At 38.4% G+C, this 17783-nt stretch overlaps 1 protein-coding gene across 4 annotated transcripts in view; it reads left to right on the top strand.

Moving 5' to 3' along the window:
- Positions 1–17783, top strand: part of ARHGEF26 (Rho guanine nucleotide exchange factor 26) — a 90140-nt gene that overhangs the window by 51112 nt on the left and 21245 nt on the right. For all 4 annotated transcript variants that reach the window (XM_068955188.1, XM_068955187.1, XM_009676380.2 and 1 more), the window contains 5 exons: positions 8016–8168; positions 8696–8825; positions 9769–9843; positions 11678–11767; positions 17466–17620. In XM_068955188.1, coding sequence (XP_068811289.1) covers positions 8016–8168; positions 8696–8825; positions 9769–9843; positions 11678–11767; positions 17466–17620 — 603 coding nt within the window. The remainder of the gene's footprint in view (positions 1–8015; positions 8169–8695; positions 8826–9768; positions 9844–11677; positions 11768–17465; positions 17621–17783) is intronic.

Here is a 17783-nt window from a genome sequence, read left to right as displayed (position 1 = left end):
AAGAATGTGTAGCTTTGAGGAGGCACCAAGTTGTTAGTAAGTCTAGAAATAGCTGTGTTTAGGAAGCCTGTCAGGGAGGGAGGATATATGTGTGTTCCCTTGGCTCCTCACATGTATCATTGGGTCAATGTGTTTTGTTTAAATGAGATTTTAAAGCTATATAGTCTTTTATTGGACCACAAATTCATAGGGAGGTGAAAGCTGTCATGGGAGATAGATGAGCTACGTTCCGTTGTTCCACGTTGTTCTGGCAACTGTGAGGTTGGTCTGTGCCGTGTTTATACCCAGAAAACTTTACCTGCCTAGGACTGATGTTTTTCTATGCTACGTATCCTGCTGTAACTTTTAATGTGGATGAGGTTATATCGGTATGAAGATCATGTATACAGATGTACGTTATTTTAACAATTTATAGCAAATGAAGCTTTATGTGCAGGATTATCAAAAACTGCAACTTTCTCACCTTCGGGCGTGCGTGATGGTTCGCTGCCCTGGATAATTTCTTACACTAGTATGTAGGAAAGGCACTGAAGTGATTAAGCCGGCAGTAAGGGAAGTCTGGCACTAGTTAATGCTGCAGTCGGTGATCTCTCGCAGGGCTGCCTGCCCGGGCTCTGTCCTGCCCCTTGACCTTGCTTGCAGCAGGAGTTTCTGCTTTGCCTGCTGAACAGCACCCGCGCAGCCCTGTGAAACACCGGGACGTTACGATTAGCGCTTTTGTACTTTGAACTTGCTTTCCCTCAATTACGGAAGTTAGCCTGTTACCAGCTTGGCCCAGGTGCCCTGTGAGAGCAGGTAACGCTTGGGAAGGTCTGCGCTCTCCCCCGGCAGGGCTGCTGCGCTGCCCCGGGGGCAGCCGGGGGCAGAGTAAAATGACAAACTCCAGACTTCTCCCCGGGCGGTTTCCTGGGCACTCTGTAAGTCATCAGTGTTTGTGGGCTGTGCTGAAGAGTTCTCCAGTGTATATGCTTCCCTCAGGACTAAGCAATGTTTACCTTTTGTGTGGTTCATGTTTTTATATTAACAAAAATTTCTTCCTAAATGCCAAGTTTGATCGGTTATCCTGCATATAGTAACAAAATGAGTATTTGCTAGTATTAACGTTTGATTGTTCATTATGAACCTAGGTACTGGAGGTGGCAACAGTTTTTTAGAGCCTGAGAGAAATAGCCATCCTGCGATTGTTCCTCTGTTCTCCGAGTGCTTTGTTTGCCCTGTTTATTGATTTGGCCGTTTTAGCAAGTGTGTTATGTGGGTAGAGTCTCATTCCTGCTGTCAGAGAGCTTCACAAAATGACTTAGAAATTCTCTGTTTGTGACATCCAAGAAACCATTTCTTTCTGTGTTAAATGAGTAGGTAGAGGACTTCTCAGACACAGGGAAACCTGCAGAAACATACTACTTAATCTATTTAATAGAATAAAAAGCGTGGCTTGTTCAGCATGGGAAAGGTTTTTAAAATGAAGACTCCTGTTGTCGTGTCTTCCTAATTTATCAAAGATTTACATTGCTAGCGCCACAAAGTGCTCTCTGGGGATTCGTCAGCAGACGTTAATTAGTTGAATCATGATTTGTTTCTCTAAAATGCATAGCATTGAACTAGGTGCTATGAACGCTTAACCGTCTTGAGAATCTCCCTGTAACAGAACATATTAACAGAGTTGCCACGGCCTCTTTATTGTGCTGGATTTCTGCCAGAATACTGCAAACAGCTGAAAAGGCAAGCGGCTCGCCGTCAGCGTGGTGCCTAGGGGGTAGGCCTGCTGAAAGTTGTTCCCGTCTGCCGCAGAATGAAGTAATAGCTTGTCAGTGCCTTTCTCGTTGTTTCTCTTTGTAGTTGCTCAGTGGATAATGCCTGATCAGAGATATTTTTGTGGACTGTGGACTTTGTAGTGTTTGGGATTATCTGTGTGCATGCATACATATAAAAGCTATATATATAGCTTTTTTTAAAAACATGCACATGTATTGTTTTCCATTATTGAGACTGTGGTAACTCCCATAACAACTCTGATTCCTTTCAAACATCTGTAGTCCCTGACTTTGACCTGTTTTTTCTAAGCTTTTGCTAAAAGCTTTGATTCTGATTCTGCACAAAAGTTCTTCATAAAGTTCTATGAAAGTAAGGCTGTAATTTCTTCTCTTTTTTACTGTTTTAAATTTTGCCAAAAACATGATTCTGTGCTGCAGATATTAAGCATCTACACCTGATAAGAGATTTGGAGAGGTGAATCAGAAATGTGCATTACTGTTATCAAAAATTAATAATTATTTTTCCAATTTCCTCCAGCTAAATTGCACACTGAATTCCCCTCTGATGACTTTCTTCTGTGACCTGGACAGTGATTAATCAGCATCAAAATCACTGTGCAGCTAAATCTGCTTTACAGTCTTGTGATAGACATAAAGGGAATTATAACTTCAAAAAAATTAAGCAATAGTAATGATAATGAACCAATATTGAAGTAATCCGCAAGTCAGACCACAGTTCATTTCCAGATGCAACATGGCTTTGATGGTGACGGACTGATACTTTCAGTGACTAAGATAGCTGACAGAAAGGAACAGTAGCACCATGTAGAGTAGTTAGCAATGAACCTGCAAGGAAATTTAAAAAAAAAAAAATTTTTTTTTTTTTAAAGCACTGCAAGCAATAGGAAAAAAAAATGCTAGATAAATGTTTCAAAACCTTGATTCTACTACTACTACTACTTACCCATGTGGATAACCATAATGACATTATACCATCTATACCTCTTTCTAATCTGGTAATGCTGTTTGCTATTGTCATTTTGCAAACAGAAGAAGAAAATGCTTTCATAGTAACTTTATCAGAACCTTTTTTTCCTCAAAATATAATGGACCCACTTTTTAGTACTAAAAGAATTATCATTGGGAGACGCATGGGAAGTTTTTCAGTTGTTGTTGTCTTTTTTTTTTTTTAGTGGGAAATGAGGAGTAATGGAGTTCTTCTTACAAAGAGAATTTAATTTGCTGCCGTGAAGACAATGGCAGGAGCTGGCATCGTGCAGCTGATGATTTAAAACTCAGTTCTAGCACTGGAGCAATGTGTAGACCATTTCAAACCGTTTTGTAGGATTGATAGAGTAATACTATAGGTTTTGTGATAGTTCTATCAAATATGAACCATCTTTTAGGATTGGATTCTTTAAAGACTTAAATAGAAAATGCCTATAGCTGTACTTAATCAAGACATTTAACTTTGAATGTTCTGCAAGACCAAATTATTTCAGTCAGCGCTTTTCATATATTTCTGTTGCATTGAAGAAATAGTGACTGCACTACAGTGAAGAGATCATTTAGCATTTAAAAATCACAAATGCTACTTTTTGTTAGCAAACAATTTATGAATTCCCAGTAAAGCATGTACAGCATGTTTCCATGAAGTTGTGTGTTGCTTTCTGCCCAAAAAAGAAAGTTGTATTTTTTTTTTTTCCCAGCTCGGAGGCCAGGTTCCCCCCTCCTCACTTCCCCCTGGCAGTGAGTTTATGGTGCTTTCTCAGGAGCTTGGCACTGGCAATTGAAATTCTGCAGCCACGATGCGTTTTCATTAGTTCTTGGTACTTGGGAGTTCATACTTTTCAGTGCCAAGGAGGTTAATGTGGTCAATATTAAAGTTAGTCTTTTCTGCTGTATGTTAAATATAATTATTAGACTGAAGATTGACAGCTTCAGCCAAGGTATCTGATGAAGATTTACGCTAGCTTATTTTTATGTCTTCAACATTTAATTGATACGTACCTTGTTCTCTCTGTTTCTTCCATCTAAATGGAAGTTGGAAAATATAATTCATTCAATTTCGTTTCATATAGAGCATCAGCTCAGTTTGATTTTATGTACATATAAACCTGGATCTCTAAAATACACCTGGGGAATTTTGCACTATTCATGCTTGGTCATGAAGGAATAAGCTATTATTTCATGCCAGTTATGGATGCTCTGAAGAATCTAGGAAGAAATCAATTAGGGGACAGATAAACTTTGTGCACTGATACGTTGTTACTCTCTGAGTCCTTTCATGTGGAAAGTATGCTAATGGCGTTTTGTTGTATGAAACCAAATATCAGTGCGAAGGAGTCTAGAAGCCGCTACATCAGAAACTTCTGGGTCAGTTTTGGAACCTAAGTATTGCTGACGTTGCTCAAGCCTAGAGCTGATCAGCTTTTCTTCCGTGACTGTGCATGTCCTCTTTGATCTTCAGCAGAGTTAAAAACAGCTTTGTGCTCTCTCAGGTGCAATAAAAATCCTTAATTTTTATAATAGAATGATGCTGCTGCCTGCTAAGGAGCTGAGATTTTTAGCAACCATAATCTGTATTTGGCTGCTGCTTTTGTGGAGAACAGAGGCCGCAGCCCTACAAAGCTCACTGTTGTACAGCTTGGGGAAGGGAAATTCTGTTGAAGGACTCCCAACTTCTGCCTTCTTCCCAGTGACTTCAACGCCCCAGGGATGCTGTACCTGAAGAGGGAAGAGAGAATCTTTTGTTTTTTAAGGTCTAAAATATAACGTATTTAGAGGTAAATAGCCTGACTTGTTATAATTAACCTTCAAGTTTCAGTTCTTTTTGTTTGAATGTGCGGTGTGTTTTTGAATTCTGGTTTCTGAGCACAGAAACCTTTGGGGAAGGAATACAGATAATGTCAATAAATCACTGATACTGGTTTTAATGTAGAAAACATCCCTGTTTTAATGGCAAGATAAGAGATGCTTGTTTTAATATCTTAAGTAGTATTGTTATGACCATGGTTTCCAGCAGCCTTGTGCATTTCTGACAAGTACACACGTTTCAGCCTCTTCAAAAAATGGTTTCGTGGGCACAGGTAAATGTATTTTATTTGGCCTTCAGTTTCTTGTCATGATGCTTTCAGTAGGAAATCAGGATGTGGATGTGTAGGTATGAGAGAGAATGAACAAGAAGAGAGTTGTTACGGAAACCAGCTCCTTCTCCTCTGCCCGCTTTCTGAACTTTTGTCACAGCAAGAGCTTTCGCTCTTTGTGCGCTCGTTATATTCGACTCTGTGTCAATATTGGCAAACTCCGTACGTGTCTATAGTGAGCCCTGATGTAAATAATCAATTTAGATTTTTCTGCAGGAGCTCTGACCTTTCTGTGTATTCCTTTTATATGCTGTCCTTTATGTGCTTTTTGATCCAGAATAGTAGATTTGATTCCTTAAGGAAATTCTGACTCTTCTTTTGGCCTGCCTAATTAAGTAGCTCTTTTAGCTACTTAATTAGAATTTTCTAACCCAATGCAATCTAGTTTTGGAATGTAGTATTCATTTAAATGGATTCCCACTTCTAAACGTCCTGTATGGCTTACTCAGTTAATATGTTTATTTGGAGGAGAAGGGAGGTCAACGTTGAGATGAAAGGTCGACCAAAATGATTAATGTTAGAGAATTCATTTTTGTCAGGGTGTTCGTTGCATCTGTTTAGGTAGAACTGCTGTTAAAGTTTATGATTTTTGCAGTTGTAAATGAGGCATCCTTACAAGGGTGAATTATATGAAATTATTCGTAGCGTTGTGTGCACACTGCTGTGCGTTTGTGTTCATACATCTGAATGAATGTAGATTTTTAAAGAAAGTTGTGGATATCAGTCAGAGATTAAAGCAGTTCAAGGTAGCAGGAAAAATGAGCTTTAAAAAGTTGCCCAAGCAAACGTTAGAACGTTGTTCCTGGTTATGATTACCAGACTATTAATGGCTTCTTAAAGACATGAGAAAACCCTTAGGAAGAACCACCACAACTTCAAGAAGGAAACTCCTGCCATAAAGACAGGACAGACTCTATACTGGTGAGATTTCTGGAGTTTCTGCATCTTGTGCTATAAAAGAAACAAGCAGAAAATGAATTAGGTTTGCATTTTTAGATTTGCACGCATAGCCTTCAGGAGAGAAAGATTTGTAGCGTATTACAAATTTGACATTTGTTTTAAACAACACATGGGCATGATAAAGCAAATCAGACTCTCTTGTGATGCTCGTTGACTTTCACTTAACTGGATCTAACTTTAAACAGAAAAGTTGTAGATTTAAAAGCATCACACTTTATATATAGCCCCTTCTGGTATTAAGCAAAAGGCCAGTCACACACTGCAACCAATTTTTAATTGGCTAAATTGACTGTGATTTATCAGTACTGATCTTTATGACCGAAAACATTTTAAGTATAAGGTTTTTACGATGCATCTGGTTTGCTGAGATGTATATAGTGATGAGCAGATTGGCTGTGCAGAAAGACACCCTGTGATTCAAACTTCAGTGGATGCTTTCCAGAGCTAATAGTTCTTATAGTACATTTTGGGGCTAATAGTTCTTACAGTACATTTGAGGAGGGCTGAGACTGTCCCTGTCTCTTTTCTTTTTTTAATCTTTTATTCAAGACTTTTTATTTTTCCCTAATGGGACTGTGCTGTTTGATGATAATGTCATTGATGAAGCACCAGATAAATTTCAGAAGTGTAAGTTCTAGCTCGACATGATCGAACGCCTTGTCAGCAAGCCATAAAATATAGCAAGAAGAAATGTGGCATTTCCTAATTTCCTGAGCAGAGTAAATTGGCAGTGGGCTACAAAGTTCTTCCAGCTGTAAACATGTCTGAGTAGAGTGGAAATGAATTCCAGTTGTTGTCTGCAGTTTATGGTGGTCAGCAGCTGAAATCTGGCTGTTGTGGTTCAAGAGAAATTGTGGACTGTGCGACTTGGTTAAAGTCTAGAGGACTGCAATGAAATGTCAAGCCAACTGTTAAATATAAGTAGCTGTGCATGTATTGTAGGAGAGCTCATTGCAGTTTAGCATTCTTTGCCGGTTAGTGCTGTTCTCGGTATTAAAAAAATCACATATATAGCATGAAACAAACCGGTGGCATCTTTCAGTATCTCGTGCTTTGAAAGGAGATGAATGGAGGATAGAAGGATTCTGGAGGACTGTGCCTCCCAGAATTGGCAAGGCTGTTAAAAAGTACTGCTGCCCCTCCTAAAGAGGAAAGGAGAGCAGAAACTGTAAACTGTAGTATGCAATGTTGTATCTATTTTTAGGCACTGTCCTGTTTTCCATTAAATGGCGGTAATGATAAACATCAGTCAGTTAAATCTGCCATTAGTAAGTGCCAGACAGAACTTCTTTAAAACACGCGCGCGCACACACACACACACGGAACATTGTCAATCACTTTGTTAATCAGCTCGTTCTAGGCGTGCCTGATGCAAGGTCTTACTTTCAGGTGACCCGTGTTATTAAGCACCCATAACATATATGAGAATGGTTAAAACAAAGACTTTTGTTTCCTGGTGAAATTAGAAGTGCAAAAAGAAGTGGGAAGCTCTCAGAGACCGAAGGAGCTCAGATACGGAACAGAGGAAGACCAAGAGGGAAGATTTCAGAGCAGGCATGTTTAGGTGAAAGATTTGGCCTGGGATTTTGGTTTCTGTTCCTGTTTTAATTGTTTTTCAATCTATATTTGGTTTTAATGGTAAATTGAACTATAGGGTATATGATTACCTTGTCCAGCTCTGTCTCTAATATATTTTTCTGTTCTTAGTTTAACAGTTCACGCTTAACCTGGTGGGAACTTTTTTATTTTCTTGAACACCTCTGGTATTGCACTTTGTTTATTACAAGAGGAAATGATGTAGTGCTCATGTTCTGTTTGAAGGTGTTTCATTTCTTTTTCAACCCTGTTTCTGGAAATTCCAGTCTAACCGCATCAGTAGCACTATTTCAGTTTTGACGGCAAGAATACGGGAAGTAACTTTGTGAGCGCTAGTTAGGCTGAGCTCTGCCAGGTTGCACTGCCGCCCTTTGACATGTATCGTGTAAAGTTTTTATGTACTGTTTTGCTCAAAGGAGGGATGATCTCACCTTCACACAGACCATTCAAATTGTCCTTAGGTAATTAAAACTATGGGCTGTGTCAGGTGAAGCATAAGATGTTGCTGGAGAGGAACTGCTATTTTGGGGGTAAAATTCAGAGTTTCTTTTTGTTTTTGCAGATTCTTTAAAGAACTTGAAGCAAGACATCAGAACAACATCTTTATTGATGATATTAGTGATATAGTTGGAAAGCATGCTTCTTCAACTTTTGATCCATATGTAAAATATTGCACTAATGAAGTCTATCAGCAGCGAACGCTACAGAAACTACTGTAAGAAACAATCTTAAAATACAATTGCAAAATCATCCTGTTTGTAGTAGGAGCCAAAAGCTGGGGTATTTTGGTGCAAAACCTATAGCTTACAACTAAGCATGTAGCTACATGCTAGCTTTCTGTAACGCACAAGTTCCTTTGAAGTAATTAAGAGTGAAACTAAGCCTGGCTGCACAGTCCAATCCTGTTTGCAGTCATGTGTTCAATTCTGTTTCCCCTATTAAGTACAGTTTTATCAATTTGTCAAAGCCATGCTTTTTTATATATTACGTATTTGCATATTTGCACTCCTGCGTGCATGGGAAACTACGAGAATTCTAGATGTCAGTACTGGTCTTCCATGTCTAAATAAAGTTGAAGGCTTAAGTGATATAAATTCCTCATACTGCACTTTCTCTAAGAAATAAAATGATAATTTATATTTTTAAAAAAAAAACAACTTTCATAATTCTTGTTATGCTTGTTAATGCTTGTAATCCTTGTTAAAGCATTCTCTTTAATCCCCCTTCCCTTTTTCTCACCAGAGCTACAAATCCAGCTTTTAAAGAGGTGTTGTCACGGATTGAGTCCCATGAAGATTGCAGGAATTTACCAATGATCTCTTTCCTCATACTTCCAATGCAGAGAGTTACTCGTCTTCCGTTATTGATGGATGTGAGAACAGGGTTTTTTTTTTTTTTTCCCCCTTTGTGTCCATGCATGTTCTTTTAATCTAGGCATCTTTTTCCTCTTCGGTTCCGGTTTTGTTCCAACCTCTTCATACTATCTTGCTTATACCATTTACGGGGCTGTAGATACTGATCTGTTGACAGCAAAGCGTAGTAGCATTTGTTTGCACATGCAGTCAAAAATTTAAACATTTATAAGTTCTAATTTAAAATTTTACAGTAGAGGGTGACAGTGATGCTGAAATCATGGAAGAAGCTAGCACAGGAATTGCACACACTGTTAGGATTAAAAATAAACCCTACAGTTTAAAAACAAAGACTTTCCGTCATATAGATTGGATAAGGGCCCTTTCACATTAAATTCTTATTTTCAGGTATAGTGTCATTGAGACCCTCTAAGAGAGTTACAGTGTAACCCTGAACAAAGAACTCTGTGTACAGGAGTAAGAGTACAGACGCTCCTAGTATTACTAGAGTGGAACAGTGCTTATATGCTCAGTTACCCACCAGGGTGTTACACTGTGGGATGCACTAACCCCCTGCAGGTTAACAGCAACTTAGGAAGTATGAAGAAGTGCAAGTGAAAATTTGTGAGAAAAGCTCACACCAAGATTTGTGGCATTTCAGTTAAGATGCCAGAACTAAATTTATGAGCTGAGCTAACAACAGTAATGTGTGTTAAAATCCAAGCTCAAATTCTGGCAATGGCAGCGTCCAGCAGCAAAACAAATAATTTTCTCCTGTATGTAAGGGAGACATTCCTTAGGGTCACAAAGAACTCTAGGGAAGTGACCTAATGCTTTCTCATTTAACCTGATCCACAGCTGGGACTTCACCTCTTTGATTTCAGCACATATATACTTTAAAACTCTGTGTTTGTTACAATTTATGCTTCTTCGTCCTCTGAAGCAACGGACCTTTTGTTTCAGACTATTTGTCAGAAAACTCCTAAAGACTCGCCAAAATATGAGAACTGCAAGCAAGCTCTGAAAGAAGTGAGCAAGGTATGTTCCTAAAAATTTAATCTGGCTGCAGAATTGTTTCTGTTTTGAGGAGTTTTCTTCCTCAATTGCACTGCATGCTTTGGTTATTTCAAAAATCCATTGCGAGAAATAGCTGCTTTTGGTTTGTGTTGGTCACTTAATAATTAATTTTCATGTTCATTGCTTATTTTGTTCACCTATTTCGCAGTGTTATTGGCCAACGTTAATCTATTTGCTGCCAGTCATTTAAACAGAAAGCCATGTGAAAAACTGTATATATAAGAAGCCAAAAAAAACCCCACCCTGCAGTACGGAAAAGAAGTCTGAATTGCCTAAGAAAACTTTAGCGTTCTTTCTGCTTTTGGCATGTTTTAAGTAGACCATTTCTGCTTCTGTCAGTTGTTCGAAGTTGTTCTCTTCTTATCCTGGAGTCATGCTTTTTTGGCAAGAATCAAAGATGGAAAAAGCGCGCAAGTCCATTCGCCATGTATGGTTTGTAAATGTCAACAGCACTTAATTGTATAATAAATTCCAGTTCATTTCATTTGAAACTGAGCAACCAGATTACCAGATATTTTTTATATTGGTGGGAAATTCTGTCCATCTTACCAAAAAAAAAAAAAATCTTGAAATGGAAGACGCTTCAAAATATAACATTAGTTTGAAAAGAAAATCTGAAGGCTAGTTATAATTTTGCCTTAAGATCTCAGCGTTTCAGCAACTGTAATGTGTCATAGACTGTTATTAAATGTCATGGGTTAGGCATTCTTTATTAAAAAAACTCATTCTCTGCGTGTTGGGACTAGACGTTGCCCTAGGGCCTCGGGCATTCCTCTCGGCTTTCAGGGAAAATTTGGTATTTTCCTTGCATAAATAATGTAAAGAGGAAGAGGAGTGAAGGATAAAAAAAACTAAATAGCTTTGTTTAAGAAGAGCTACTAGGGATCAGTTTTATGCTTAAATCATCCTCTTTGATACTTACCAAAAAATCCTAAACTCGGTAGCGCTGTACTGTCGCCAGCACAGTTGGGTTTTACTGAGGGAACAGTAGATGGTGTGTAAAATGTTCAATCTGGAAAGGAGATGAGGGAGGAGAAACTCCCTGACTGATGATGATTATACTTCTATGTGTAGATGTTGTGGAAACCTCCCTTGATAAGAATGATTTTATCACCGGCTCTTTCTAAAAAAAAAAAAAAAAAAAAAACAAAAAAAAACCCTCCTGTAGAGGACTAAGATTTTTAGTTTTATCCTCTTCTCTAGAAGTTTCTGTGTAATTCTGTATTTCTGTTATCTTGAAACTGTTTTACTGTTACTGTGAAGGCATTGGTGTTTTTTTTTTAATACCACAAAACAGCTCTTTTATATAAAACTTACTAAAATTACAACAACCTGCTGATGACCATTTCTTTAGCAACTGTTGCACCAGAGTTAGAGGTGACTTCCCCACAGTGAAAAACTGGAAAGCTCTTTTGTCCTCCTAGACTTTGATGCTATTTTGGAAAGGCTTCCTGAATGGTGCCTGTTAGCTTGTTTCTAGTCTCAGCCTGCTGTCTCCCACTACACTGGTTGCTGCTCAGATTTCTTTCTTCCTTTCAGCCCCCTAGGAAGTAAGAAATTAAAAAATAAGAAAAGGCCCATTGACTCTTGGTAAATCATTTCATGAGGTTAACGGGAATGCATTTTCATACCTTTCCCTCTGCTTTCTGCCTCCTCCCCTCCCTGTGCAGACTTTCTTTAAACTATAGTATACTTTAAAAGTTTCATTCTGAAAGTTAGGTACTGTGAAACACTTTCTAGAGTACTCTGTCTTAAGTTCTGAATATATTAAACCTGTTAAATATCTCATTTCTAGTTGGTGCGTTTATGTAACGAAGGTGCTCGGAAAATGGAAAGAACAGAAATGATGTACACCATTAACTCCCAGCTGGAATTTAAAATCAAGGTACAATGATACTTCTGACCGTACATCATTTAGCCCCGCCTGTGCACAGCTTTGCCTGCATGTTAAGTTTTGATAGCTTCGTTGCCAGAATAAACAAAGTAAATTAGCTTGGCTTGCTGAGGCTGTAACATTGGCATGACTTTTCAGCGAAGGAAGACAAGTTCGCATACTGCGGGTGGTTGAAGCCCTGGAAACTCAGATAATAACTGAAAACTGTTATATCTAACCGAGGAGATAAAGCTTCAAGGTTGGGGCTTTGCGGAGGAAGCGAATAACGAATAAATTAGCGTTATTTACTAAAGAACTAGGTACAAATGCAGTATGTTCAGACTCCAGGTTTGCCTTTGTGGATGAAACCCTGGCCTTGTTGGAGTTGCAGTACTTAGCAGTATCTAAGTATTGCAATACTTAGCCATGGTATGATTTTTATGCTGTCTTACCTAATGCCTAACACCGTGCATGATGGTCTTGTCACAGTTTATACACAGAATCATATGTTGCGCTGCTGTTTCCATCCGTCTCATCGTTCCTGTCCTCCGGGCTTGTCAGACTTTGCAATACGTTTTGTCTCTCTCTCTCTCTCTTTTCTCCTCACGTAAAGAAACCAAAAGCAGAAGAATGGACAGCATCGTTTCTGATTTGTACCATTGCTCCTCTCCACTGCAAATAGAGGCCACGTCATTGAGCAGTGTGTATTTGCTGCATTGACTGTGTTTTGGAGTCTCTTGCAGACTTAGAACTTGTTGGATGGATTAAAAAAAACGTTTTGGGGAGAGGTATTGCAATTTTTTTAAAAAAGATGCAGTTAGCGCTTAATGTTAAGGATGTCAAGAAAGCTGCCAAATCCAGTGGATGCCAGGGATTCCTCCTCCCCAGCCACTGGAGCCCAGCTGGTTGCCCTGAGACCCCAGAGGCCTCTCCGTCCCGGGCCAACGGTGCAGCTGCTGCTGTTCCCATCTGCCGGTTCAGCCAGTAGCGAGGCTGAGCTGAGTTGGGGTCTTTGTTATTGTCTCTGTTACCACCTGCTTATTAGGTCTGTGTATCTGTGTTTAATGGGCCACTTTCCGTATTATTGTTTCTTTTATATTGAATAGTTCTTAGCCAGATAGTTTAACAAAGCAGGTGCTTTCACATCCGTATACCCTTATGCTTAATATGCAAGAAAATGTAAGATCTAAAACTCCTTGGACCGGGACTTTCACGTGCAGAACTTGTACAGGCTGCTTCACTAGTGGTGTGGTTTGAAAGGCGTTAGATACCTCGACTCCTACGAGGTAACTTCTGAAGCGTCGGGTACTTGCATTGTGAAGCAGTTTTGTTTCTCGCTTCAGATTATTATCTGGTAGTATGTAAGCAGATTCCAATAAAGTTTCATTAAACATGAATTGCCTTTTCTTGCTAAGCTGCAGATAATTCTCAAGTTTTGCTAAGACTTATGACTGAAGTTGAGGAGAGAATGGTATGTTTCTTTTAAACATGAATTAGTATTTGTAATTTTTTTGGTATGGTAAACAGTATAACTTAATATTTATATCACACACTAGTCACACACACACTAATTCTTGCAGCAAAATTGCCTGTTGTGGCAGGATACAAATTAACTTTCCCTGTGAAGTATTTTCATTTTAAATAACAAAGGTTATGTTATGGCAAAAAGGTTTTTTAATATGTATTGAATTAGTTTTTCTTTTCTGCCCATGTTAATTCTGCCTTCAGAAAGGTCTGTTTAGTTATTTCAGCTGAAATAAAAGCAATAAAAATTCTGAGCTGATTGAGCATTTGCGCCCTAGCACATTTCTGTAAATACTGACTGATACCATTACCTAAGGAGTATCTGTCTGTGCGAAGATTTTTTTTGTTTGTTTATTTAAATTATTATACTTGCAGTACATAGTGGTTTATAGTTTTGAAAACAGTTCTTAAAGGATCTTGGTCTGTCTTGCTTTGAGGAAATACTCTCTTTAGAGATGCTTGTCAACTTTTCCAAAGTGTTTTTATTTACATACTTTGAGTAAAAACTGAGAATAATAATAATATTTACTTATAACAACAAGAATAAACGATCTCTTAACGAGCGTCATCACTACATCTGCTAACTGCTGTGGATAATATCGCAAGTCTTTGGATAGTTTAAAACAGAGTTTTAAATTGTCTTTCGATGATCTACTTGGATTCATTCATAGTTTTCAAACCTACATAAAGCCCTAGGAGTTTTTAAAGGAACTAAGTTTATTAAATGGCTAAAGCCTCTTATCCTCCCGATGGGAAGAGGAGGCAGGCTATTGATCCTAATTTGGCAAAAATAAGATGCACTGTATAGTTCTTCTGCTGTATGTGCTCTTACTAGTTTCATGGGAATAGTGGCAACTTTGTTACTCTATTATTTTTACGCGAGCTTTTCTACTTTGTATATCTTAGATATAAATTCTTAGTGGTTTAGACCTTATCTGTGGTTTGAGAGCTTGCCAGCTGGAGTATAAAAGACTGCTTTGGCCACGTTTCAATACATTTTAAGTTCAGACAGCTTGTTTTATATAGGAAAGAGATGATATGCATGTTGTACTCTTTGGCAATTAAGGAAAATTAATATTGAAGTAGAAGCCAGCTGCTTCTGGAATATAGTCAGTTAGGAAAATGTGATGAACTCATTTGGAATACAGATTAGAGGCGTTTCTAGTTCATGCACAAATTAAAAAAAAATTAAGTACTTTTTGACTATAAAACAGTCATCGTGGTGCTATAATTCTGTTTTATCAGCGTTCTAAATTAAGTAAAGCATTTCTCTACTTGCTCAACCTCATACAGTGTTTTGGGATTTTTGTTTATTTTGGTAGTTGTAAACGTTATAGCCTTACAGGGAAACACAAAAGAAGCTGCTCAGAAATCCTGTCACTTCTGCACATATTTTATCTGTAGGACTTTATTTTTTAATTAAGGTTCAGAGGTTTTTATTCTTAAAGTTTTCATCTGTAGCACCAGAAAAGTGTTTTTTTCTGCAAACGTGCTTTTGTGTTTGAGAACCAAACTCCTTTGTGATCCCTCTGTTTGAGAACCATCTAGCCCCAAATCCTTCAATTTTATAAAGTCTTAAAAAACATGACGGCACATCAGAATATGGCCTGATATTTCGTACTTGCATATGGAAATAAGCTATTAAAAAAACCCTTGAATTTCACATCATTTTAAGGTCCTGGCTGAACCACCTGAGTTTGGGTTCAAAGTAAGCCAAATTTATTTATTTATTTTTTTTTTTAAAGCCAAATGCTGTTATAAAACTGAAAATTACATGCTTTGATTTTGGTGACGGAACTTAGGAGTTCTGCCAAAGAGTTCACTAGGGAGCTCTTTTGAGAGTTTCATCTCTGAATACTGATCTAAATTTTAGGCCTTTCATAACCTGTGAGGTTTAATGATGCATCTTTAATAAAATAACTGCCGATAAGAAAAATGATACGATACATTCTTAGAAAAAAGTAAGTTATCTAGGTGCGTTCTTGGGAAAAAGTAAATCGTATAGGTAGAAGTCTGTGTTAGCTGCTGGTCTGAGATGAGTGAGAATGGCAATTAAATGAATTTGACTTGAAATTGCACTGTTGTATAACCAGTTTGATTTTACTCTGATTCACTAACAGGGGCTTGGAAAAACATCTGTTTATGAAATACAGATTTGAAACTAAATTCTGCATTTCTAAACTGGAGAGTGTTGCAGAAAAAGGAGTTTAATAAACTAATGGATAATACAAAACTAGAAGCGTTCAATAACGTTTGTATAAACTGAAAAAGAATGTGTGAGCTTAGATAATGGGGCAGAAATATCTGAAGGGAGTTTGATCAAGATTCAATAGAATAACATGAGCTTGATAGCATAAAAGCACAAATACTAGGAATTATGGCAGATAATGAAATATGCTGGTATTTGTAAGTAGCCACTTTGAAATAATGCAGGTTTTGAAAGGTCGCGAGTGTCGGTCTATAAGTATAGCAAAAGTTTTGTTCCAGTGGGTATCTTTGTTCAAGACCCAAGTGAAGGTGGACAATCATCAGGCCTATTCTGGATATAGTGGAGATAATTTGCAATGTTTCTGAAGGGCTAATACAGTTCTGTAATTTTTGAGCAATCCTCATCTGTCATTCATTTACCTCCTAATAGAAAGCAGGAAGAAGAGGGTGCCAGGAATTTGGTCCAGCCTTTTGTGTTGGCTCTGGTATTACATGGGGGCAGAAAAAGCATCTTGTGAATAATGGTATTGTTGTTTGCTATTTCAGCGTCACCATAAAATCAGGCTTCAAAGCTCAGAAGCAAGGGAATGGCTGCATAGAAAGCTAGGGAGTTAATATTTTGTCGTTCTGCCGGTGAGGTCACGGTTGAAGTACTGTGTTTTGGTTTTGGCATAGTACTATGGGCCAAGTATTGACAAACTGAAGTCAGTTTAGTAAAGGGCAACTAAAGTGATAAAGGAGTGTCAGAAGAATGATTAAGACAGCTGACAAGCCAAATGCAGAAATATTTTAAGAGCATGTGAAAGGTGGTTTAAATGAGAAAAAAGCAGTTGTCTTTATTAGTCTAATCACGATGAGAGAGATGAATTTGAACTGAAACAAAATAAGTACAGAAATCTGGTAAGCAAGAAGTCATGTGTAAGGTAGAAACAAAAATTTGATTATTGTCCTCGGAATGAAGAAAAAATATGTGTGCCCCATAAAATTTAACAGTAAGTGCCCATTGACTGCGATACAGGTCTTAGGCACAAATTGTGGTCAGAGTGGATGCCTCTCTTTTCCAGTGATAGATATCATGTACCTTCGGTTTGAGAACCTGCAAGTTAGAGGTAGCTGAGCTCAGGCCTCACTCGCAGAAGTTGCCCAATGAGTCTAATCCGTTTTGGAACCGGAGGAGGAGGGTACCGGGCATCTGCAGATGCTCCATCCCGCATGTGTGCGATACCCAAAGGTGTCAGAGGAAAAAAGTACCAACGTTCTCACTGTTTAAGTTAGGACCCAAACAGGTCATCATAGAGTTCAGGGCTGAGAGCTATGGAGGAGGAGGTCAGTCTCTCTGTACAGTACTCTTGCCGTCTAGTGACAGCAGCACAGAATTGGTCTATCAAAAGGGACCTGCCCGCTGTGTGGCACTGCATAAACCTCCTTGCGTAACAGCTCCGTGCTAGCAGCAGTCAGCGAGGTCAGTGACTGAGGAGTCTTGGGAATTGGCAGAGTTGCCAGCACTGCAAATGGACCTTTGTTTTTCTGGCATCACGTGTCGTGGTACAGCTTCAGACATGATCTGTTTGTTGCATCACCAGTCTCGATCTGTTTTAAAGAAGAAAATCTCTCTCTAGAAAGGGAGAGATTCATGGCCCAGAAAAACAGAGGGTCTTTCTATGGAATTATACAGGATGGATCCTTTATTAGGACCGATCTGGTCTTGTAGTCTGTCTCCATAATTTGTCTGTTTGTTTTTTTTAGCTCAGATAAGCAATTAGGTCGTGAGTAGGAAGAGTGATTTTTTTCAAATTTTTGTGGACTGTTACTTAATAGTCTATTATATAAACTTAAATCTTGGTATCTCTGTTCTGTGCTTGTACTCAAGATTTCTGAGTTTATTCAAGCATTTTTTCCAGACCTTTAGTACTCTGATATCTGATTAAAAAAAAATCCTAGCTTTGGGGGACTAAAATGTTATTTTCTTCCTTTATAGCCATTTCCATTGGTTTCCTCTTCGCGATGGTTAGTGAAAAGGGGTGAGTTAACAGCTTATGTAGAAGACACTGGACTTTTCTCTAAAAGAACTTCCAAGCAACAGGTGTACTTCTTCCTCTTTAATGATGTCCTCATTATCACCAAGAAGAAGAGGTAAGAACTTCACCAGTGTAAAACTGCCTTTGTATTCAGCTCCTTGAATCACAGAGAGAATAGCTGAGTTATAGCTGTCTCTCAGAATTATCACGACTGTTGTATGCATCACTCTGGGGGAAATGAGAACCTAAACTTCCTGGCTTTGGAAAGGCAAACTCTG

Source organism: Struthio camelus, chromosome 9 (genome assembly GCF_040807025.1).
Source record: "Struthio camelus isolate bStrCam1 chromosome 9, bStrCam1.hap1, whole genome shotgun sequence".
Lineage (NCBI taxonomy): Eukaryota > Metazoa > Chordata > Aves > Struthioniformes > Struthionidae > Struthio > Struthio camelus.
This window is presented reverse-complemented; position numbering and strand designations above follow the sequence as displayed.